The sequence below is a fragment of the Coregonus lavaretus genome, assembly GCF_964263955.1.
Source record: "Coregonus lavaretus genome assembly, chromosome: 36".
In the NCBI taxonomy this organism is placed as follows: Eukaryota; Metazoa; Chordata; class Actinopteri; order Salmoniformes; family Salmonidae; genus Coregonus; species Coregonus lavaretus.
In genome coordinates this window covers 8,924,954-8,945,901 of record NC_140023.1, presented here as the reverse complement: position 1 = coordinate 8,945,901, position 20,948 = coordinate 8,924,954, and the positions used below count along the sequence as shown (strand labels likewise).

The 20,948-nt window shown below is 42.3% G+C and overlaps 2 protein-coding genes across 3 annotated transcripts in view; both read left to right on the top strand.

The window, feature by feature from the left end:
* The window catches only part of LOC311110771 (serine protease HTRA1A-like), a 32,674-nt gene extending 30,144 nt beyond the window's left edge, over positions 1-2,530 (top strand). The window contains exon 9 of the mRNA XM_084153336.1: positions 1,810-2,530. Coding sequence (XP_084009462.1) covers positions 1,810-1,978 — 169 coding nt within the window. The 3' untranslated portion in view covers positions 1,979-2,530. The remainder of the gene's footprint in view (positions 1-1,809) is intronic.
* A 4,483-nt stretch (positions 2,531-7,013) lies between these two features.
* LOC311110958 (wings apart-like protein homolog) overlaps positions 7,014-20,948 on the top strand; it is a 39,077-nt gene continuing 25,142 nt past the window's right edge. The window contains exons 1-6 of one of the 2 annotated variants that reach the window (XM_084153608.1): positions 7,014-7,052; positions 7,231-7,293; positions 8,076-8,467; positions 9,113-9,836; positions 10,176-10,474; positions 13,049-13,170. In XM_084153608.1, coding sequence (XP_084009734.1) covers positions 8,098-8,467; positions 9,113-9,836; positions 10,176-10,474; positions 13,049-13,170 — 1,515 coding nt within the window. In that variant the 5' untranslated portion in view covers positions 7,014-7,052; positions 7,231-7,293; positions 8,076-8,097. The other variant, XM_084153607.1, reaches the window with a different exon arrangement.

The following is a 20,948-nucleotide window of genomic DNA, read 5'->3' as shown; positions in this document are numbered from 1 at the left end:
GTTTGTGTATCTTACTGTCTACAAAATAGTTTGTCTTTCTTAGCAAGTTGTGGCTAAAATAAAGCTTGTTAGCCGCTATTGCAAATTGCTAGTTAGCTGGCTAGCTAGGTTGCTAAATGTACAGTACTAAGAGCAGTGGTGTAGTGAGTGGTATACGTAGGTATACACCTTATACCCGTATACTCACTTCTTAATTACCACGATGTGTATCAACGTAGTATAGTGGAGGTATACGCCATATCAATTAATACGTCTGATGGAACAGATCAGAATGTTTAGCTTAAAATGTTATTATTATTATTTGTAATTATTTTTATATTAACACATACAATCGACTTGCAGTGAAGCCGCTCAACATTTACATTATATTCAGTCATCTAACAGACTCCCATCCAGAGCGACCCACAGAAGCAACCAGGGTCAACGCCCTGCTCAAGGACACGTCAGCCACCGGCCCAAGCTCCCAACCGCCAGGCCACCAGCCCTCCAAGATCCCCCCCACTGTTCCCAGAGAGCTGCCCCTCAACCATCCGAGGCCTATGCACAAATGTTCCAAAATGAAATTAGCGGGAAAACACTGTTCTAAAATGCACACCGCACATGCAAGCGGTTTCATGGACAGAGATGTAAATATGATATCCATTAGAACTAAAATGGGTTGCATTATGACTAGGATAATGCCTTTGGCTGCTAGACAATGAAAGAAAGTTGAAAGAAAAACAATAGAACAGGAGAATAAGTCTTTATAAAAGAATTGCCTCCACGTTTCTATGGTGGGACTTTGGCTATAGGCTACTTTGAAGCCAGGTAAGACATGCCTCATAATATAGTAAAACGTCCAGCTTTAAAAAAATTAAGGAACAGGAAAAATATAACGATGCTAATGATAGGCCTAACCGTCTTCTGGTAGATGGAAAGGCTTTCCCCAAAACCTTCTCTATTAAATGTTAACTAGCTACAAAGTAGCCTATTCCTACCGGACAGAATGATATCATGATTATTTGCATCAATCCAGTAGCCATTTGTTTTGCAAACTCCATCTAATGTGCTACAGAAACACTGCTAACCAAACAACAGTGCTAGGTGCCTACTCACTTGAATTAAAGGGTGACTACACAAAAAAATCTAAATCTATTAGATTATTTTCCAGATGTCAAAAGTGGTCTCCTGAGTTGGTTTAAGCGTTGTTGTGGACTTCGAACATTACATTTAGTTGTTTTTCGATAAAAAAAGTGTGACTTTGAGAGCAAAACCCATATCATGCAGCGCTGTGTGGCACAGTGTGGAAATGATAACAAAAGTGCATTTCGGCAGGTAGCTTAGTGGTTAAGAGTGTTGTGCCAGTAACCAAAAGGTCGCTGGTTCTAATCCCTGAGCCGACTAGGTGAAAAATCTGTCGATGTGCCCTTGAGCAAGGCACTTAACCCTAATTGCTCTTGTAAGTCGCTCTGGATAAGAGCGTCTGCGAAATGACTAAAATGTAAATGCAGGAAATGCAGAAATTGATTAAACTGCTGAAAATATTTATTTTTTGGAAGTTGGATTGAACAGTATGAAACAATTAGAATGGAGAAAGTCCCATTGAAATCACGTATGATGTATGTGTTGCCGCTCTTGGGTCATGAACTACTCATAAAGCATATTTAGAACTTTTATTATTCAAAAACATAAAATACTGTCATACCGTAAAAAATGTGGAAAATATTGTCGTTTGATATTTTGGCCATATCGCCCAGCACTATAACAAACTGTTACATCCAGCATGTTTGTTTCTGTAGTTCTCATTCTGTTGTATCCTTCTCTTCTTAGTGGCGGTCTGAAGGAGCATGATGTCATCATCTCCATCAACGGCCAGCGGATCTCCTCTGCAACCGACGTCAGCACCATCATCAAGAAGGACGCCACGCTGCAGGTGGTGGTCCGCCGTGGTAACGAGGACGCCATCATCACCATTGTTCCCATGGAAATCGACCCCTGACCCCCCAGCCCCACCCATGAGCTGGTGCTCATTACCATCACCAATGGACCTTATATGGACGTGTGTTTTTAATCACGCCCAATGGAGTATCTGTGGCCTTTAGGGTTTTGTGGCGCCATGAATCCGGCCAGGTTAAGACCGCCTTGGAAAGGAACGGTTGTACATGTGTATTATTACACTTTTATTATTGTACGCTTCTACTACTGTTTACTGTTAAACACAAGTCAGTTGACCTGTGTACTCTTAAACACAAGCCAGTTGACCGGTTTACTGTTAAACACAAGCCAGTTGACCTGTTTACTGTTAAACACAAGTCAGTTGACCATTTTACTGTTAAACACAAGCCAGTTGACCTGTTGTGATCTGCTTGTTTTGTGTTTTTTTATACTGACTGATTGTTCAGATGGAGGCCCACCATGGCAATGTAAAACAATGTGGAGAGCAGCTCTGGGCGAGTTGTGCAATTATTGTTTTCTAAATTCCTTTTCTAAGTACTGTAGTTTTATGGTTTGTTGACATTTACAGAGAAGAGAATAAAGACTTGTAACATTGTTTTATGGTCGGAATTTTAATGTTGGAGATCAACATGAAGTGCTCACATCTCTCACTCACAATCTTTTTCAAGCGCTATCTCTCTTTTTCTCTGTATCTCTCTCACTTACACGCACACACACACACACACACACACACACACACACACACACACACACACACACTGTGATGGACTGCATCCTGACTGAGATTAGGTTTACAATATTTTATTTGAGTGAGTATGAGCTTTGCCATGACACACACACTCACGAGGAAGACATAAAGTTGATGTTGGGCTGTTTTATATTTAGTTTTACTGCCTCCATAAGGGTTTGATACTGGCCTTGTGTGGCAGTTGGGCCAGGGGCCCTGGCTGTAGGCTGACCTCACAGGGAGGAGAATGGTCCACAAATGTGATCCAGATGAGGTCCTAAGGATGATGAGACACTCACATGAAGACACACTCTACCCAAGTCCTTTCCCCATACATCATGATGCACTCATACTATTAAAACTCCCTGCCATCACTTCATAGGCATAGCCTACAGGCATAACGTAATCATGTAAGAGGACTGGTACACATGGCAGGCAGGTTACGGGTAGGACATGATCACTTATAGTAAACTGGCCTATGTGTGCACTTTGTGTGTTATCATAAATACAAGAATGTATTGAGTATAGGGAACAACATGTTATACTATCCCAGAAAGTGCTGGTTTTCAGTTGATGTAGGCCTAGATTGTACCTGATTTCAGTGGATGAATAACATAAAAAATATGTATCCTTGGGCATAAATGACAGAGACCACTGGAGCCAACCTAGAGCAGTACAGATGTTGTGTCTCAGGATTGTAATCTTCTCAATGCAGTATTCACATGCTACACATCAGAGTAAAATGTATAGGAGAGCGGATCTAACATAATACATTAGATATGTATCAAGACAGTTTGGTAGTGCATTTGAAGAACAGTAAAAAGGAAATGCAGGTTAAGCAACTGCTGCCATCTCCTGGTTCTATGAAGCACCACATCCTTGTACACAGAACGAAAACACTTAATGGAGCAGTCAACGACTTTTTCTGTCTCCATCACACAGATGTTTCAAAGTGTTGCATTGATAGCCTTCACATCACTCTGCAAAAACATTGCTCCAGTGAGGTTGCTAACTGACCCGGAGACAGTGACAACATCACGCACATGTGACTCCGTAAGTGTAGTGGTGTATTCAGCTGTGAAGGGCAGGGTGTGCCTATGTATGAAGTCAACTTATGCTCTGCCAGGGTTTGTGTCCAAACATTCAGTAATAAGGGCCATGACGGCATTAGCTCATGCCTCTAAGTCTTGTCTATTAGCCCTGCTGTGTCAGTATGTGTTAATTGGATTAGATTGGTTATAAACTCAGAGATGGATCTAGATAGAAAATAATGGCCTAGACCTTCTAGTGTAAAAATGAGTATTTTAAATGTATCTACCTAGACTAAGCATTGTCCATGTCTAACCCAGAAATTGTTTCAGTTTGATCATATAGACCTCAGACTTGTTAGCCTGATGTAGTAGCCATAGGTCAGAGGAACTTATGCAAATACTTTTCTTTGGAGTCTGAAATGACTTTGAGTCAACCATCGCCGTGTGATGTCATGCACATAGCTGAGGTAAACTGACTTCTAGGGGTTATGAGACCTGTGTTTTAGATTAGTCCCCTGGGAATCTCTCCCAGTCACAATGTTCTACACACAGGTGGCTGTTGGCACCTTAATTGGGTAGGTAGTAATGCCTGGAACGGAATAGATGGAATGGTATCGAACACATCAAACATGTGGTTTCCATGTATTTGATAACATTCCATTTACTCCATTCCAGTTTCTGTGATTGTACACCAGAGTCATTACAAAAAAAGCTGTCTTCTCCTTGCTCAGACGTAGGCCTGCAGGCCATTCAATTGTTCCATGTACTTCAAGTCTGAGTAATAGCCAGTGATTCCAGTTTCATACAGTTGGGACCACCTGCCCCAGAGCTGTTCATGAAGCAGTGTTCATTTAAAAACATCTGGATCCCAGTTCAGTGCCAATGCTTATTTGTATTTTAAAATGCTTTTACACATGCTACAACTTTGTTTAGAATTTCACTCAGCGCACAACTATAGGCTGCAGTTGGTAGAACCTGATATTAACTTTATTCATGTTCAGCTTGTTTGCTAATTGTATAATTAATTGATCATATCATATGAATTTGTGAATTATGCATTCTTCTTGTTCTTGTTGCTTTGGTTGAAGAAAGTGCTGCTGTTTTTTAAATATTTTTATATATATATTAGTTTGTCCCCATAACAAGTGTTTTTCTTTTTCATTACCATCTTGTCCAAAGCTGTTCTACCAACTCAACCTATTCCCACCAGCTTGACTAAGGCTGTGTTTACACAGGCAGCCTAAATCTGACTTTTAAACAATGAGATCTGATCTTTTGCCATCGGGCAATTGGACAAAAGATCTGAATTGGGCTCTGGTCTAGCAACTCTCCAGCTCATTACCATCTTGACCAAGCTGGTCTACCAGCTTAACAAGGATAACCAGGCTGGTCAAACAGCTCAACCCAGCTTGTCAACAGTGGCGTGTATTCATGAATGCCAAGGGAGGCCAGGCTTCCTAATTAAAAAAAATTAAAAATAATAATAAGTTATCTTTCGTCTCTCTGTGTTTCATAATTTTCCTTCAATTCGCAAGAGGCTGAATGTATCTCACAGGAGAAAGCATCCGAGCGAGCAAAACAGTGCCCCTCTGTCTCTCTAGGTGTAGGCACACACTGGCTTCCTGTTGAAGCTCGCATCTACTACAAAACCATGGTGCTTGCCTACGGAGCTGTGAGGGGAACGGCACCTCCTTACCTTCACCCAAACGAGGGCACTACGTTCATCCACCTCTGGCCTGCTAGCCCCCTTACCTCTACGGAAGCACAGTTCCCGCTCAGCCCAGTCAAAGCTATTCGCTGCTCTGGCACCCCAATGGTGGAACAAGCTCCCCCACGACGCCAGGACAGCGGAGTCACTGACCACCTTCCGGAGACACTTGAAACCCTACCTCTTTAAGGAATACCTGGAATAGTATAACAGTAATCCTTCTCCCCCACCCCCCCATAAAAAAAATACAAATAAAAAAGGGTGGTTGTCCCACTGGCTATCCTAAGTTGAATGCACCAATTTGTAAGTCGCTCTGGATAAGAGCGTCTGCTAAATGACTTAAATGTAAATGTAGGCCATCTATCTGATGCTGTCTGGTCCAAACGAGTATGACATTGTTGCCACCCATAGCATTGAATGCAAGGGAAGCCAGCGAGCATTTGGCCTCCCTTGACAAAAAAATTATACAAAATTAGCCAATCAGTGTTGAGCTAAATTGAGTGAGCTCAACTGTGAATGGTCCTGGCGCACCAAAAAAAAGTGTCAAGGGAAGCCAGTATGGATTTGGCGTCTCTCCTATCAAATCACATTGAGAGCAAAAGTCATTGACAGAAACAACTTGAATTATTGCATCTCGTTGTGTTGTTGTTCTCCGGTGGCTAGCTAGCTAGCCAGCTAAAATTGTCCCTTTCCTAAATTAGCCATGGACGGAGAAAGGGATTTGGACTTGTGGTATTACTTAATTTTCTGTACTGGCCAATGATTATATCTGCGATTCTGATCCAACAATTAATTCATACATTGTTGTGCCCCTGGCCTGAGAGGATGGAAGTTCAATATGCAGCTAGATGTAGAAGGCTAATGTTAACTAGCTAACGTTGCCCATGAATGGAAGTTAGGCTAGCGAGGAAGCATTTTAGCCAGGTAGCCAAGGACAAAAAATAAATAAAAGCGTGTACTGTTTGACAGAGTGATAGACCATTTCATCAACATGAAAGAGAGAAGGATGGCATTGGCGTTTCTCTATAAGTAAGGTGAGTCAACATGTTTTTTAATTACACACACACTTGCACACAAAAATCAGAATCATGGACAGCCATTATATTTAGCTTACTTTGATTGGACTAAATTGTTTTTGGTATATTTTAGTTGTCACTGTATTAGACTAAGCAGAGGTGATTTGATGATGTTGAAATGTTGAAGTTCAAATGGTGCTGGAATAGTGGAGGCACGCACCGCTACTGCTTGTCAACCAGGTCACCAAGCTCGTCATGTATGACCAAGCTGGTCAACCAGCTAAACTGGATTTTCCTGCAGTGGCAGATTTTTATTTAATCGTCTAAGAAGGACGTTATGATTTACAAACACTTATCTCAAAAGTCCGTTTTTATGATGTTACAGTAGTTGTGTGCTCATTCCACACTAGGGGCAGTATACTTCTGCAGTATACTTCTGCAGAAATGTAGTCGCAAACCCTCTCTTTGCACTCCATCGAAAACACTTTTCTGTAAGTTTTTATCCAATCACACACACGTTTACTGCCACAACTCGTCAAAGTCGCTTGGGTACTACAAAACATTCTATTCGATGATTGGTCAACGGCTATCTTGCGGAGAAGTGACGCAATTGTATTGGCGGCGTCCGAAGGAGGGTAAATTTTAGTGGCAGTCACTCGCACTATAAAATAAATGAAGTCCAGAATTCATAACAATTTCGGTTATCAATGTACCTCTTTAAACGCAGTTTTTTCCCCTGCTACATTGCGTCGTATTTGTAAAATGTAGCTATCTTTGTTGCACGGAGTTAACGCTTGTTTTGTGTGATTACAGTACGCCGGAGTCAGACTAGGCCCAGCCGGGTTCAGAAGAAGCGCTCACACTGAGTTGAGAGAGGTGTGTTTTTTGGGTGTTTTAAAGCGCATTTCGGACCAGATCTTGTTTTAATATGTAGCTAGCTAGCTATCAATGCTAATTTTGAGAGATACCTTTCGCCACATTTTTGTTACAGAAAAGAACATCTCCAACGTTGCATTTTCAGGCTAGTAAACGTTAACCCGTTAGAAATGTAAACATAGTTAGCTAGCTAGCTACGGTTAACGGTAACTAGCTACTATAATGGCTAATGCTGGTTCTTCGCAGCTGTCCGGCCTTTTTCTACATTGGCCCAATCAACCAGTCAGCCGTGTCATGAGTTGAGCGTTGTTAGCTGACTACGCAACATCGAGCTTATGGTTCATTTCAATTTATAACTAGTTAGCTGGTTAGCTAGCTGTTACTAGTGCTAAAAAGATCATCATAGGTTGAGATCAGTGTTGAAAGGATAACGTTAGGTTGCTAACTAGAGCTGGGATAGCTAAATAGCCGACTAAACTCAACTTCTCGTTGAGCTTAGTCGGCTAACTAGATGCTGTAGGTAGCTAACATGGTTTTATTGAATCCATCATTGCAATGACCCCCATCACACCTCAATTATTAGCAACATAATCTTGAACCTCAGCGGTAGAGCTAAAGCTGATAGTCGTTTGATTTAATCAGTTACTCAATTATAATCTGTATTCAGGGGAAAACATCTAATCTATTTTGCAGGTAGGCCTACACACCATCCACCAGCTTTGCATGAGATAAATATTGATCTAGCTAAATAACGTTATTGTTTTTTCGTGTTACACCCACAGAGAATATGTAACATACATCAACATGACATCCAGATTTGGTAAAACCTACAGCCGTAAGGGAGGGGAGGCCAACTCCAAATTTGACGAGGTCTTCTCCAACAAGAAGGCCACACTGAGCACCAAATGGGGAGAGACCACTTACAAGGCCCAACTGGGCTCCAAGCGGCCCCCTCTGAAGCCTGAGGTAGTCGAGTTACCCAAGAGGCCTCGGATTGAGGATGACGACAGCTCAGAGGATCCTTTTGGTTTTGACAGCGACGATGAGTCCAACCCTGTCACCTCCAACAGTGTGCCCCAGTCTGAACCAGCTGAAGGTGAGGCCAGTAATACGCCTTCTGCTACAGTCACAGTCCCAGTGGATAACAGTAGGAACTCCAACAGCACAGCATCAGGTAAGAACTGGATGGCAGATAACTGTGATGACTGACTTTGCTTTAAACATTACAGACATGTTTTCATGGGAGGAGGTGCTCGGAAGTCTAGCATGAACCTGTCTGTCTTAAAGTGGAAGTGTTTTGCAGCACCAACCACCTTCAGTAGAGCTGATGTGTGTCTGGTGGAAACATGTTTCCACAGGTGGTTGTAGAATAATTGTATGTATACATTAGCTAAAGAACATCATGCATGTCTCTTGTATTTCACTTTATTTATTTATTTATTTATTTATTATGGAAGGAAAACTGCTTCTCATGATCCTGGTGATAATGGTTATGAGGAGAGCGGTGGTGTGTGGATATTTCTGGAGCAGATAAAATGAAGGGCTCCCTCGTGGGCTTTTTACTCTCTGCTGGCAGCTTCTGTATCAGCTTATCTCGTCTTTGTCCCTGACAGCTCTCTAAAGATAAATCAGGCTTTTACTGCAACACTATCATCTCAGTAGGCCTGTACCACTTTCATTTAGAATAAAACTGATTAGAAATTATACAAACCAAACAATGCTGAACAAAATCTGAAACTGTATTATTTTACAATGCTTGTGTAAAACTTATAATGCTTCCTTCTGTTAACTTGCTCTTTCATCTCCTTTGTGCTCACAGGCAAGCAAACATTGTCCAATGAGGGTGAAGAAAAGAGTAGCCAGTCCTTGTACAGAAATAAATTGGATGGTAACCAGAAGCCTATTGCTCAGTCCTCTGTTACAATGACTGTGCCCATGGACCCCTATGTGGAATGGAGCTTAATAGGGACCCAGAGGTCTTCTACCTCCTCTACTAGCATGGACCCTCTCCAGGAAAAAGACTCAGCTGAGACACCAGGGTTTAGCGGAGACTCCCAGTCCTTCTCTTCCCAGGATGGGCTCTCCTCAGGTGGGATGAGAAGTGCTCAACAGGAGGCCCCGGCCGAGCCTGTTGTTGACAACCTCCCCCCCTCCCCGTTCCTCCTCAGGCCCTCCAACACTAGGAAATACATCCGTCCCAAACCCAACAAGGCCTCTGATGTTCCAGATGCTTCTGCTGCTAGCGACGTCAAACTGCCCATAGCCGCCAGCGTTCTGGCTGCACTGAAGCCCAACAGTGTGTCCACTGCCAGTGGTAGCGGTGGTGTTAAAGCTAGCACAACGGCGGCCAAACCTGCTGGCAGGGGTCGGATACGGGACTATACGGTGCTGCATCCATCCTGCCTGTCGGTGTGTAACGTCACCATCCAGGACTCCATAGAGCGCAGCATGGACGAGCTCATCACCAGCACACCCCCTGCTGACCTGGGGGAGGCGGGACGGCTGAGGAAGAAGGCAGACGTACCACCAGCCAAACCCACCAGGTAAACGACTCCACTGGCTGTGGCCCAGACAGTACACTAACTCTTGCCTCCCACTGGTGCTTCATGCTTGATACTGCTTGCTTGATATTGTACAAATTTACATTTACCGTTGAGCACGTAATATCCCTTCTTATACTCACTTACTTTAGCTCGCCCCTATAATTGTTTTCTATATGTGGTTTACCAAATGTTTCTACTACACCGAGACCTAGGTCAATCTGTTCTCGATTAAGCACCACTTCTGTTTAAGAACACACTTGAATCCTTTTTCTATGTTTTCGTGTGTTCCACGGCAGCTGCTGATTTGAAATTAAATGATTCTCCTCTTGTAACCGTCAGGTTCCGAACCACCCAGAGTAAGTCCAAGAAGGAGACCAAGCTGGAGTTCTTCGGCTTCGAGGACAAGGGTGACCAGGAGGGGGAGGAGGGAGCGGACCCCGCGGCCGGCGGCAGCAGCAGCTACAAGATCAAGTACTTTGGCTTTGACGACCTCAGCGAGAGTGACAGTGACGAAGAGGAGGGCTCCCAGGCCAAAGAGAAGCGGAAGGCCAAGAAGGCTGCAGCAGCAGCCATGGCTGCTAGTGTGGACAGCCCCCAGCCCAGCGACTCTCAGGACAGCCAGAGCAGCAGCAATACAGGTGATATATACTGTTGATGTTTGTGTTCGTCTATAGGTAATAAAGATGTTAGCCTATCTCACCTGTTTTTCATACAGCTGTCTCATAGACAGTCAAAATATCAAATTGTATTTGTCACATGCTTCATAAACAACAGGTGTAGACTAACAGTGAAATGCTTACTTACGGGCCCTTCCCAACAATGCAGAGAGAAAAAAAGAAATTATAGAAAAATAATAAGAAGGAATAGATCCATAATGAGTAACGATAACTTAGCTATATACACGGGGTACCAGTACCGAGTCTATGTGCAGGGGTACGAGGTAATTGAGGTAGATATGTACATATACAGTGGCAAGAAAAAGTATGTGAACCCTTTGGAATTTCCCGGATTTCTGCATAAATTGGTCAGAGAGACAAACAGTCTGCTTAAACTAATAACACACAAACAATTATATGTTTTCATGTCTTTATTGAACACACTGTGTAAACATTCACAGTGCAGGGTGGAAAAAGTATGTGAACCCTTTGATTTAATAACTGGTTGACCCTCCTTTGGTAGCAATAACCTCAACCAAATGTTTTCTGTAGTTGCGGATCAGACCTGAACAACGGTCAGGAGGAATTTTGGACCATTCCTCTTTACAAAACTGTTTCAGTTAAGCAATATTCTTGGGATGTCTTGTGTGAACCGCTCTCTTGAGGTCATGCCACAGCATCTCAATCGGGTTGAGGTCAGGACTCTGACTGGGCCACTGCAGAAGTCGTATTTTTTTTGTTGAAGCCATTCTGTTGATTTACTTCTGTTTTGGGTTGTTGTCCTGTTGCATCACCCAACTTCTGAATTGGCAGACAGCCTTACATTCTCCTGCAAAATGTCTTGATAAACTTGAATTCAATTTTCCGTCGATGATAGCAAGCTGTCCAGGCCCTGAAGCAGCAAAACAGCCCCAAACCATGAAGCTCCCTCCACCAAACTTTACAGTTAGGATGAGGTTTTGATGTTGGTGTGCTGTGCCTTTTTTTTCTCCACACAGTGTTGTGTGTTCCTTCGAAACAACTCAACTTTAGTTTAATCTGTCCACAGAATATTTTGCCAGTAGCGCTGTGGAACATCCATGTGCTCTTTTGCAAACTTCAGACGTGCAGCAATATTTTTTTTGTACAGCAGTGGCTTCTTCCATGGTGTCCTCTCATGAATACCATTCTTGTTTAGTGTTTTACGTATCGTAGACTCATCAACAGAGATGTTAGCATGTCCCAGAGATTTCTGTAAGTCTAGCTGACACTATAGGATTCTTCTTAACCTCATTGTGAATTCTGCACTGTGCTCTTGCAGTCATCTTTGCAGGATGGCCACTCCTAGGGAGAGTAGCAACAGTGCTGAACTTTCTCCATTTATAGACAATTTGTTGTACTGTGGACTGATGAACATCAAGGCTTTTAGAGATCCTTTTGTAACCCTTTCCAGCTTTATGCAAGTCAACTATTCTTAATCTTAAGTCTTCTGAGATCTCTTTTGTTCAAGGCATGGTTCAAATCAGGCAATGCTTTTTGTGAATAGCAAACTCACATTTTGTGAGTTTTCTATAGGGCAGGGCAGCTCTAACCAACATCTCCAATCTCGTGTCATTGATTGGACTCCAGGTTAGCTGACACCTGACTCCAATTAGCTTTTGGAGAAGTCACTAGCCTAGGGGTTCACATACTTTTTCCAACCTACACTGTGAATGTTTAAATGATGTATTCAATATAGACAAGACAAATACAATATTGTGTGTTATTAGTTTAAGCACACTGTGTTTATCTATTGTTGTGACTTAGATGAAGATCAGATCAAATTGTGACCAATTTATGCAGAAATCCAGGTAATTCCAACGGGTTCACATACCTTTTCTTGCCACTGTAGGTCGGGATAAAGTGAATAGGCTGTTGGATAGCTAATAAACGGTAACAGCAGCGCATGTGATGAGTCAAAAGTTAGTGCAAACATGGTCAATGCAGATAGTTAAATAGTTCACCAATAGCTACCCCGGACTAACTATTTAGCAGTCTTATGGCTTGGGGGTAGAAGCTGTTCAGGGTCCTGTTGGTTCCAGACTTGGTGCATCGGTATCACCTGCCGTGCGATAGCAGAGAGAACAGTCTATGACTTGGGTGGCTGGAGCCTTGGACAATTTTTAGGGCTTTCCTCTGATACCGCCTGGTATAGAGGTCCTGGATGGCTGGGAGCTCTGCCCCAGTGATGTACTGGGCCGTACGCACTACCCTATGTAGTTCCTTGCTGTCGGATGCCAAGCAGTTGCCATACCAAGTGGTGATGCAGCCAGTCAAGATGGTCTCAATGGTGCAGCTGTAGAACTTTTTGAGGATCTGAGGACCTATGCTGAATCTTTTCAGCCTCCTGAGGGTGAAGAGGCGTTATCGTGCCCTCTTCACAACTTTGTTGTTGTGTGTGTGGACAATGGTAATTCCTTAGGCTCATGCTTTGCTTAGTCAGTTTGCCTACACCATGTCACTGGATTTCTATTGTACATCTATTTCCATCATGTTGATTCCACTGTTAACCTTATTGTGCTTTTTCCCCACTCTCAGATATTCTGGAGTTTTCTGATGACTCTAACCTTGGTGGGTCTGAAGAGCAGAAGGGTCGCTCAGGAAAACAGGGGGATACATCCAAGGAAATTTGCAGGAAGATCTTCAGTGGGCCCAAAAAGGTGAGGGAGTAGTGTTGCACATTTCCATCCATTTTGCTGCCAACTAACCTACCCTCATTAACCGGTCAACAAACAGTTAAATTTTTTCCAAACAGTAAAATTAGGTGACCAACAGAAAATAGCCTACTATGCATGCATACAAGGAACGGATATTAGCAAGCCTAACATATTATTGAACATTAAACTCTTGTAATGAAACGGCTAATAAAACGTAATTAAACATTTGCCAAAATGCAATTAGCGGGAAAACACAGTTCTAAACAGTGCACCTAATGCGAGTGTTAGAAACTTAGAAAAATTGGGAATCTAATAGCAGCAACTACGATGGGTTGCTAATATGACTAGGATTGTGCCTTTGGCTTCTGGGCTAACGAAAGAAAGTTGATATGAAAACCAATATAACAGGAGAGAAATTATAATGGCATGAGGAGGTCTTGAGAGATATATATATATATATATATATATATACACATACATACATACATACATACATACATACATACACACACACACACACACACACACACACACACACACACACACACACACACACACACACACACACACAGTGGGGCAAAAAAGTATTTAGTCAGCCACCAATTGTGCAAGTTCTCCCACTTAAAAAGATGAGAGAGGCCTGTAATTTTCAACATAGGTACACGTCAACTATGGCAGACAAATTGAGAAAAGAAAATCCAGAAAATCACATTGTAGGATTTTTAATGAATTTATTTGCAAATTATGGTGGAAAATAAGTATTTGGTCACTCACAAACAAGCAAGATTTCTGGCTCTCACAGACCTGTAACTTCTTTAAGAGGCTCCTCTGTCCTCCACTCATTACCTGTATTAATGGCACCTGTTTGAACTTGTTATCAGTATAAATGACACCTGTCCACAACCTCAAACAGTCACACTCCAAACTCCACTATGGCCAAGACCAAAGAGCTGTCAAAGGACACCAGAAACAAAATTGTAGACCTGCACCAGGCTGGGAAGACTGAATCTGCAATAGGTAAGCAGCTTGGTTTGAAGAAATCAACTGTGGGAGCAATTATTAGGAAATGGAAGACATACAAGACCACTGATAATCTCCCTAGATCTGGGGCTCCACGCAAGATCTCACCCCATGGGGTCAAAATGATCACTAGAACGGTGAGCAAAAATCCCAGAACCACACAGGGGGACCTAGTGAATGACCTGCAGAGAGCTGGGACCAAAGTAACAAAGCCTACCATCAGTAACACACTACGCCGCCAGGGACTCAAATCCTGCAGTGGCAGACGTGTCCCCCTGCTTAAGCCAGTACATGTCCAGGCCCGTCTGAAGTTTGCTAGAGTGCATTTGGATGATCCAGAAGAGGATTGGGAGAATGTCATATGGTCAGATGAAACCAAAATATAACTTTTTGGTAAAAACTCAACTCGTCGTGTTTGGAAGACAAATAATGCTGAGTTGCATCCAAAGAACACCATACCTACTGTGAAGCATGGGGGTGGAAACATCATGCTTTGGGGCTGTTTTTCTGCAAAGGGACCAGGACGACTGATCCGTGTAAAGGAAAGAATGAATGGAGCCATGTATCGTGAGATTTTGAGTGAAAACCTCCTTCCATCAGCAAGGGCATTGAAGATGAAACGTGGCTGGGTCTTTCAGCATGACAATGATCCCAACTCACTGCCCGGGCAACGAAGGAGTGGCTTCGTAAGAAGCATTTCAAGGTCCTGGAGTGGCCTAGCCAGTCTCCAGATCTCAACCCCATAGAAAATCTTTGAGTTGAAAGTCCGTGTTGCCCAGCGACAGCCCCAAAACATCACTGCTCTAGAGGAGATCTGCATGGAGGAATGGGCCAAAATACCAGCAACAGTGTGTGAAAACCTTGTGAAGACTTACAGAAAACGTTTGACCTGTGTCATTGCCAACAAAGAGTATATAACAAAGTATTGAGAACCTTTTGTTATTGACCAAATACTTATTTTCCACCATAATTTGCAAATAAAAAATCCTACAATGTGATTTTCTGGATTTTTTTTTCTCATTTTGTCTGTCATAGTTGGCGTGTACCTATGATGAAAATTACAGGCCTCTCTCTTCTTTTTAAGTGGGAGAACTTGCACAATTGGTGACTGACTAAATACTTTTTTTCCCCACTGTATGTATGTGTGTGTGTGTATATATATATATATATATATATATATATATATATATATATATATATATATATATGAAAGTTGGATTTCGCTAGGCTACTTTGAAGCAAGGTAAGAAAGACATGCCTCATTATTTGAAGTAGAGTAAAACATTCAGGTTTCAAACAATTATACTGCCTCAAGCCCATATTGCTAAGTGTTTGGTGACGCGTTTATAGCCTGCCTACCATTGATTATAGCCTATGCACTCTTAATGGCGAATGGGAGGCGCGCTTGAATTACTATGAGATGATAAATATAGCTATTTTTAATCGTGGCCATCTGTTTTAAACACTCGATTGCATTTAGAATTGTTCTTATTGGTGCAATGACTGATGCTTAGAAAAGCAAATGGCAGCTTTTTAACCGCTACGGGATCGGTGTCCCGTATATGGGACGGTTGAGCTAATGTGCGCTAATGTGATTAGCATGACTGTTGTAAGTAACAGCAAACTTTCCAGGGCATAGACATGTCTTATATGGGCAGAAAGCTTACATTCTTGTTAATTTAACTGCACTGTCCAATTTACAGTAGCTATTACAGTGAAAAAATACCATGCTATTGTTTGAGGAGAGTGCACAACAACAAAACTTATCACGGCATCTGGTTTGATACATTCACCTCTGAAGGTAAATAATGTACTTACGTTCAGTAATATTGCTCTGATTTGTCATCCTAAGGGTCCCAGAGATAAAATGTAGCATAGTTTTGCGTGATAAAATCCATTTTTATATTCAAATGTAGGGTTCTACAGTTTGAACCCCTGCTGTCTCTGGCTCCACACCCACCTTGCCCGGCCATCTAAAGTTAGTGTATAAGCTAAAGATAATAATAATAATAATAATAAAGATCGGTGATCCATCATGTATGACGTTCCTGGGAGTGTGTAAACTTACATTTTGTTCTCTCTATAGTTATGTACTTGAAAATGTATCAATTGACCAATCTGGCACATTTGGGCAGACTTGATAGTCCAGTATTGCAATGCTTCACTGGATCAATCTGAAACTTTGCACACACACTGCTGCCAGCTAGTGGCCAAAATCTAAATTGCGCCTAAACTGCAATATTTACATTTTACATCATCATTTAGCAATATTATATTGTGGCCTTTCTCTTGCATTTCAACGATGATGATGGGGGGGGGGAAGAAAATGCATGTTTTTTTTTTGTTTATTATCTTTTACCAGATCTAATGTGTTATATTCTCCTAATTTCACATTGCCACAAACTTCAGTGTTTCCTTTCAAATGGAAACACGTATCCTTGCTTCAGGTCCCGAGCTACAGGCAGATAGATTTGGGTATGTCATTTTAGGCGAAAATTTGAAAAAAAAGGGTCCGAACCTTAAGAGGTTAAGGAGGTGCCCTGGCGCTGTCTGACAGTTGATGTGCCATTCCGCTCCTCAAACTAGGCTCTGTATGCTGTTAGCGTGTGATAAATAAGATACATGATGACTAACGAAAATACACACGAACCAATTTAATACTCATTTATGCAAATTAACCTATAGACCGATAAGCATGACCGGTCAAATGTATCTTCCGCGGCTAACCGATTTTTAACAGTTAACCGTTAACATCCCTATGAGGGAGTTATGAAGTCTGGGTGTGTGTGTGTGTGTGTGTGAGATGGCGATTGTGTATGGAAATAGTTTTTCAGTGTAGCTGTGCTCATGAGGTAACACTGATACGAGCTAGAATTGCTCTCACTATGGGGAGTAGATGTTCAATATGTTTCAAGCACTCATTGGTGAGCAGCTAGATAACATTCTCTTTGAAGGGATAATTCTGCTGGAATCAATAACAAGATCACGTCTGCTTTGCTTCACTGGATATATATAACACTGCTTTTTTGCAAGGCAGATGAATGGGATGGGCCTAATTACATGAATCTCCAGAAACATCACAAGAACCTCTCGCCTCAACTCAAGCATTTTACCAAATAAAGCGGAAAGTCACACCATTTTCAAAATCAGTGATTAAGCCAGTTAAGAGGACCAACAGATTGTTTTAATTCCAATAATAAGTAGTAACTGCACCCCTGACAGTAGCTGAGTCATTCAGCAAGTGTTTATTCTGCACTGTTGAGGAAGGGCTGCAAGTAAGCATTTCACTGTACCGTTTACACCTGCTGTATCCTGTGCATGTGATGAATAAACTTTGGTTTGAAGACCCTTTACTCTAGAGCCAGGATTCAAACCAATGCAGATTAATGACCTGTGCAATGCGATTGACTTTTTAAAAGCTACGGATGTCATCTCAACCATGAATCTCCTTTAAAAGTCAATTGCGTTCACACAGATCGTTTCTGTGTTTGTTTGAATCCCGGCCTGTAATGCAGTGTAGCTAACAAACAGAAGCTCTACGCGTTTCTGTCCCATTTATAACTCTGTCTGGTTTTGGCACGGACACAAAAACACAGCTAATATGCCCACTGGTCTTGGCACGTACACTCTAGCTCACAGATACAGTGCAGAGGGTAGGCTACATGATGAGATTATGGAAAAGTGTGCAATAATTGTTATTTATCAATCACCAGCAAAGCACCGATCAGCATGTAAATTAAGATATTTGGAAAGTATTCAGACCCCTTGACCTTTTCCACATTTTGTTTCGTTACAGCCTTATTCTGAAATTGATTACATTAGTTTTTTCCCCCTCATCAATATACACACACCACCCCATAATGACAAAGCAAAAACACGTTTTTAGAAATGTTTGCTAATTTATAAAAAAAAAAAAAAAAACTGAACTATCACATTTACATAAGTATTCAGACCCTTTACTCAGTACTTTGTTGAAACACTTTTTGGCTGTGTATGACGCTACAAGCTTGGCAAAACTGTATTTGGGGAGTTTCTCCTGTTCTTCTCTGCAGGTCCTCTCGATCTCTGTCAGGTTGGAAGGGGAGCGTTGCTGCACAGCTATTTTCAAGTCTCTCCAGAGATGTTCGATCTGGTTAAAGTCCAGGCTCTGGCTGGGCCACTCAAGGACATTCAGAGACTTGTCCTGAAGCCACTCCTGCGTTGTTTTAGCTGTGTGCTTAGGGTCGTTGTCCTGTTGGAAAGTGAACCTTAGCCCCAGTCTGAGGTCCTGAGCTCTCTGGAGCAGGTTTTCGTCAAGGATCTCTCGGTACATTTCTCAGTTAATCTTTGCCTCGATCCTGACTAGTCTCCCAGTCCCTGTCGCTGTAAAACATCCCCACAGCATGATGCTGCCACCACCATGCTTCACCGTAGGGATGGTGCCAGGTTTCCTCCAGACGTGACTCTTGGCATTCAGGCCAAATGGTTCAATCTTGGTTTCATCAGACCAGATAATCTTGAGTCTTTAGGCCTTTTGGCAAACTCCAAGCAGGCTGTCATGTGCCTTTTACTGAGGAATGGCTTTCGTCTATCCACTCTACCATACAGGCCTGATTGTGCTGCAGAGATGGTTGTCCTTCTGGAAGGTTCTCCTATCTCCACAGAGGAACTCTAGAGCGCTGTCAGAGTGACCATCTTGTTCACCTCCCTGACCAAGGCCCTTCTCCCCCGATTGCTCAGTTTGGCCGGGCGGCCAGCTCTAGGAAGAGTCTTGGTGGTTCCAAACTTCTTCCATTTAAGAATGATGAAGGCCACTGTGTTCTTGGGGACCTTCAATGCTGCAGAATTTCTTTTGGTACCCTTCCCCAGATCTGTGCCTCGACACAATCCTGTCTCTGAGCTCTACGGACAGTTCCTTCGACCTCATGGCTTGGTTTTTGCTCTGACATGCACTGTCAACTGTGGGACCTTATATAGACAGGTGTGTGCCTTTCCAAAATCATGTCCAATCAATTGAATTTACCACAGGTGGACTCCAATCAAGTTGTAGAAACATCTCAAGGATGATCAATGGAAACAGGATGCACCTGAGCTCATTTTCTAGTCTCATAGCAAAGGGTCTGAATACTTATGTAAATAAGGTATTTTTGTCATTATGGGGTATTGTGTGTAGATTGCTGCAGATTTTTATTTATTTAATGCATTTTAGAATAAGGCTGTAACGTAACAAAGTGGAAAAAGTAAAGGGGTCTGAAGACATTTCGGTTATTCTATCAACAATTGTGCAAAAAAGTGTTTCGGCTGCCATTTGTCACATTATCTATTTCACAGACGACAATTTATCCACCCGTGTCTAGCGTATTTTGTTTGGTCGATATTTGGATGGTTTATAGACAAATTTGCTGTTTCCATCAGGCCCGTCATTAGTTTTTTGTTGTTGATCTGACATACAGTGCTATGAAAAGTGTTTGCCCCCTTTCTAATTTTCTCTACTTTTGCATATTTGTGATACTGAATGTTGTCAGATCTTCAACCAATACCTAATACTAGATAAAGGTATAAGTGAACAAATAACATAACAATTACATATTTATTTCATAAACAAAGTTATGCAACACCCAATTCCCCTGTGTGAAAAAGTAATTGCCCCCTTACACTCTAACTGGTTGTGCCACCTTTAGCTACAATGACTCCAACCAAATGCAAATGTAGTTGTTGATCAGTCTCTCGCGTCGCTGTGGAGGAATTTTGGCCCACTCTTCCATGCAGAACTGCTTTAACTCAACAACGTGTGGGTTTTCAAGCATGAACTGCTCGTTTAAAGTCCTGCCACAACATCTCAATTGGGATTAGGTTTTGGATCATTGTCTTGCTGCATGACCCAGCTGCGCTTCAGCTCACAGACTGATGGTCTGACATTCTCCTGTAGAATTCTCTGATACAGAGCAGAATTCATGGTTCCTTATATTAAGGCAAGTCATCCAGGTCCTGAGGCAGCAAAGCATCCCCAAACCATCACACCACCACCACCATGCTTGACCTTTGGTATGATGTTCTTACTGTGGAATGCAGTGTTTTGGTTTTCGCCAGGCATAATGGGACCCATCTCGTCCAAAAGTTGACTCAAGTTTGCCAAAAAGCACCTGGATGATCATCAAGACTCTTGGAAGAACGTTCTATGGACAGATGATTCAAAAGTATAACTTTTTGGACGACATGGTTCCAGTAATGCCTGGCGAAAACCAAACTCTGCATTCCACAGTAAGAACATCATACCAAAGGTAAAGCATGGTGGTGGTGGTGTTGTGATGGTTTGGGGATGCTTTGCTGCCTCAGGACCTGGACGACTTGCCTTAATAGAAGGAACCATGAATAATGCTCTGTATCAGAGAATTCTAAAGGAGAATGTCAGACCATCCGTCTGTGAGCTGAAGCTGAAGCGCAGCTGGGTCATGCAGCAAGACAATGATCCAAACACACACAATCAAGTCTACATGAAAATTGCTAAAAAGCAACAAATTGGAAGTTTTGGAATGGCCTAGTCAAAGTCCAGACCTAATCCCAATTGAGATGTTGTGGCAGGACTTGAAACGAGCAGTTCATGCTTGAAAACCCACACGTTGCTGAGTAAAAGCAGTTCTGCATGGAAGAGTGGGCCAAAATTCCTCCACAGTGACGTGAGAGACTGATCAACAACTACATTTGCATTTGGTTGGAGTCATTGCAGCTAAAGGTGGCACAACCAGTTATTGAGTGTAAGGGGGCAATTACTTTTTCACACA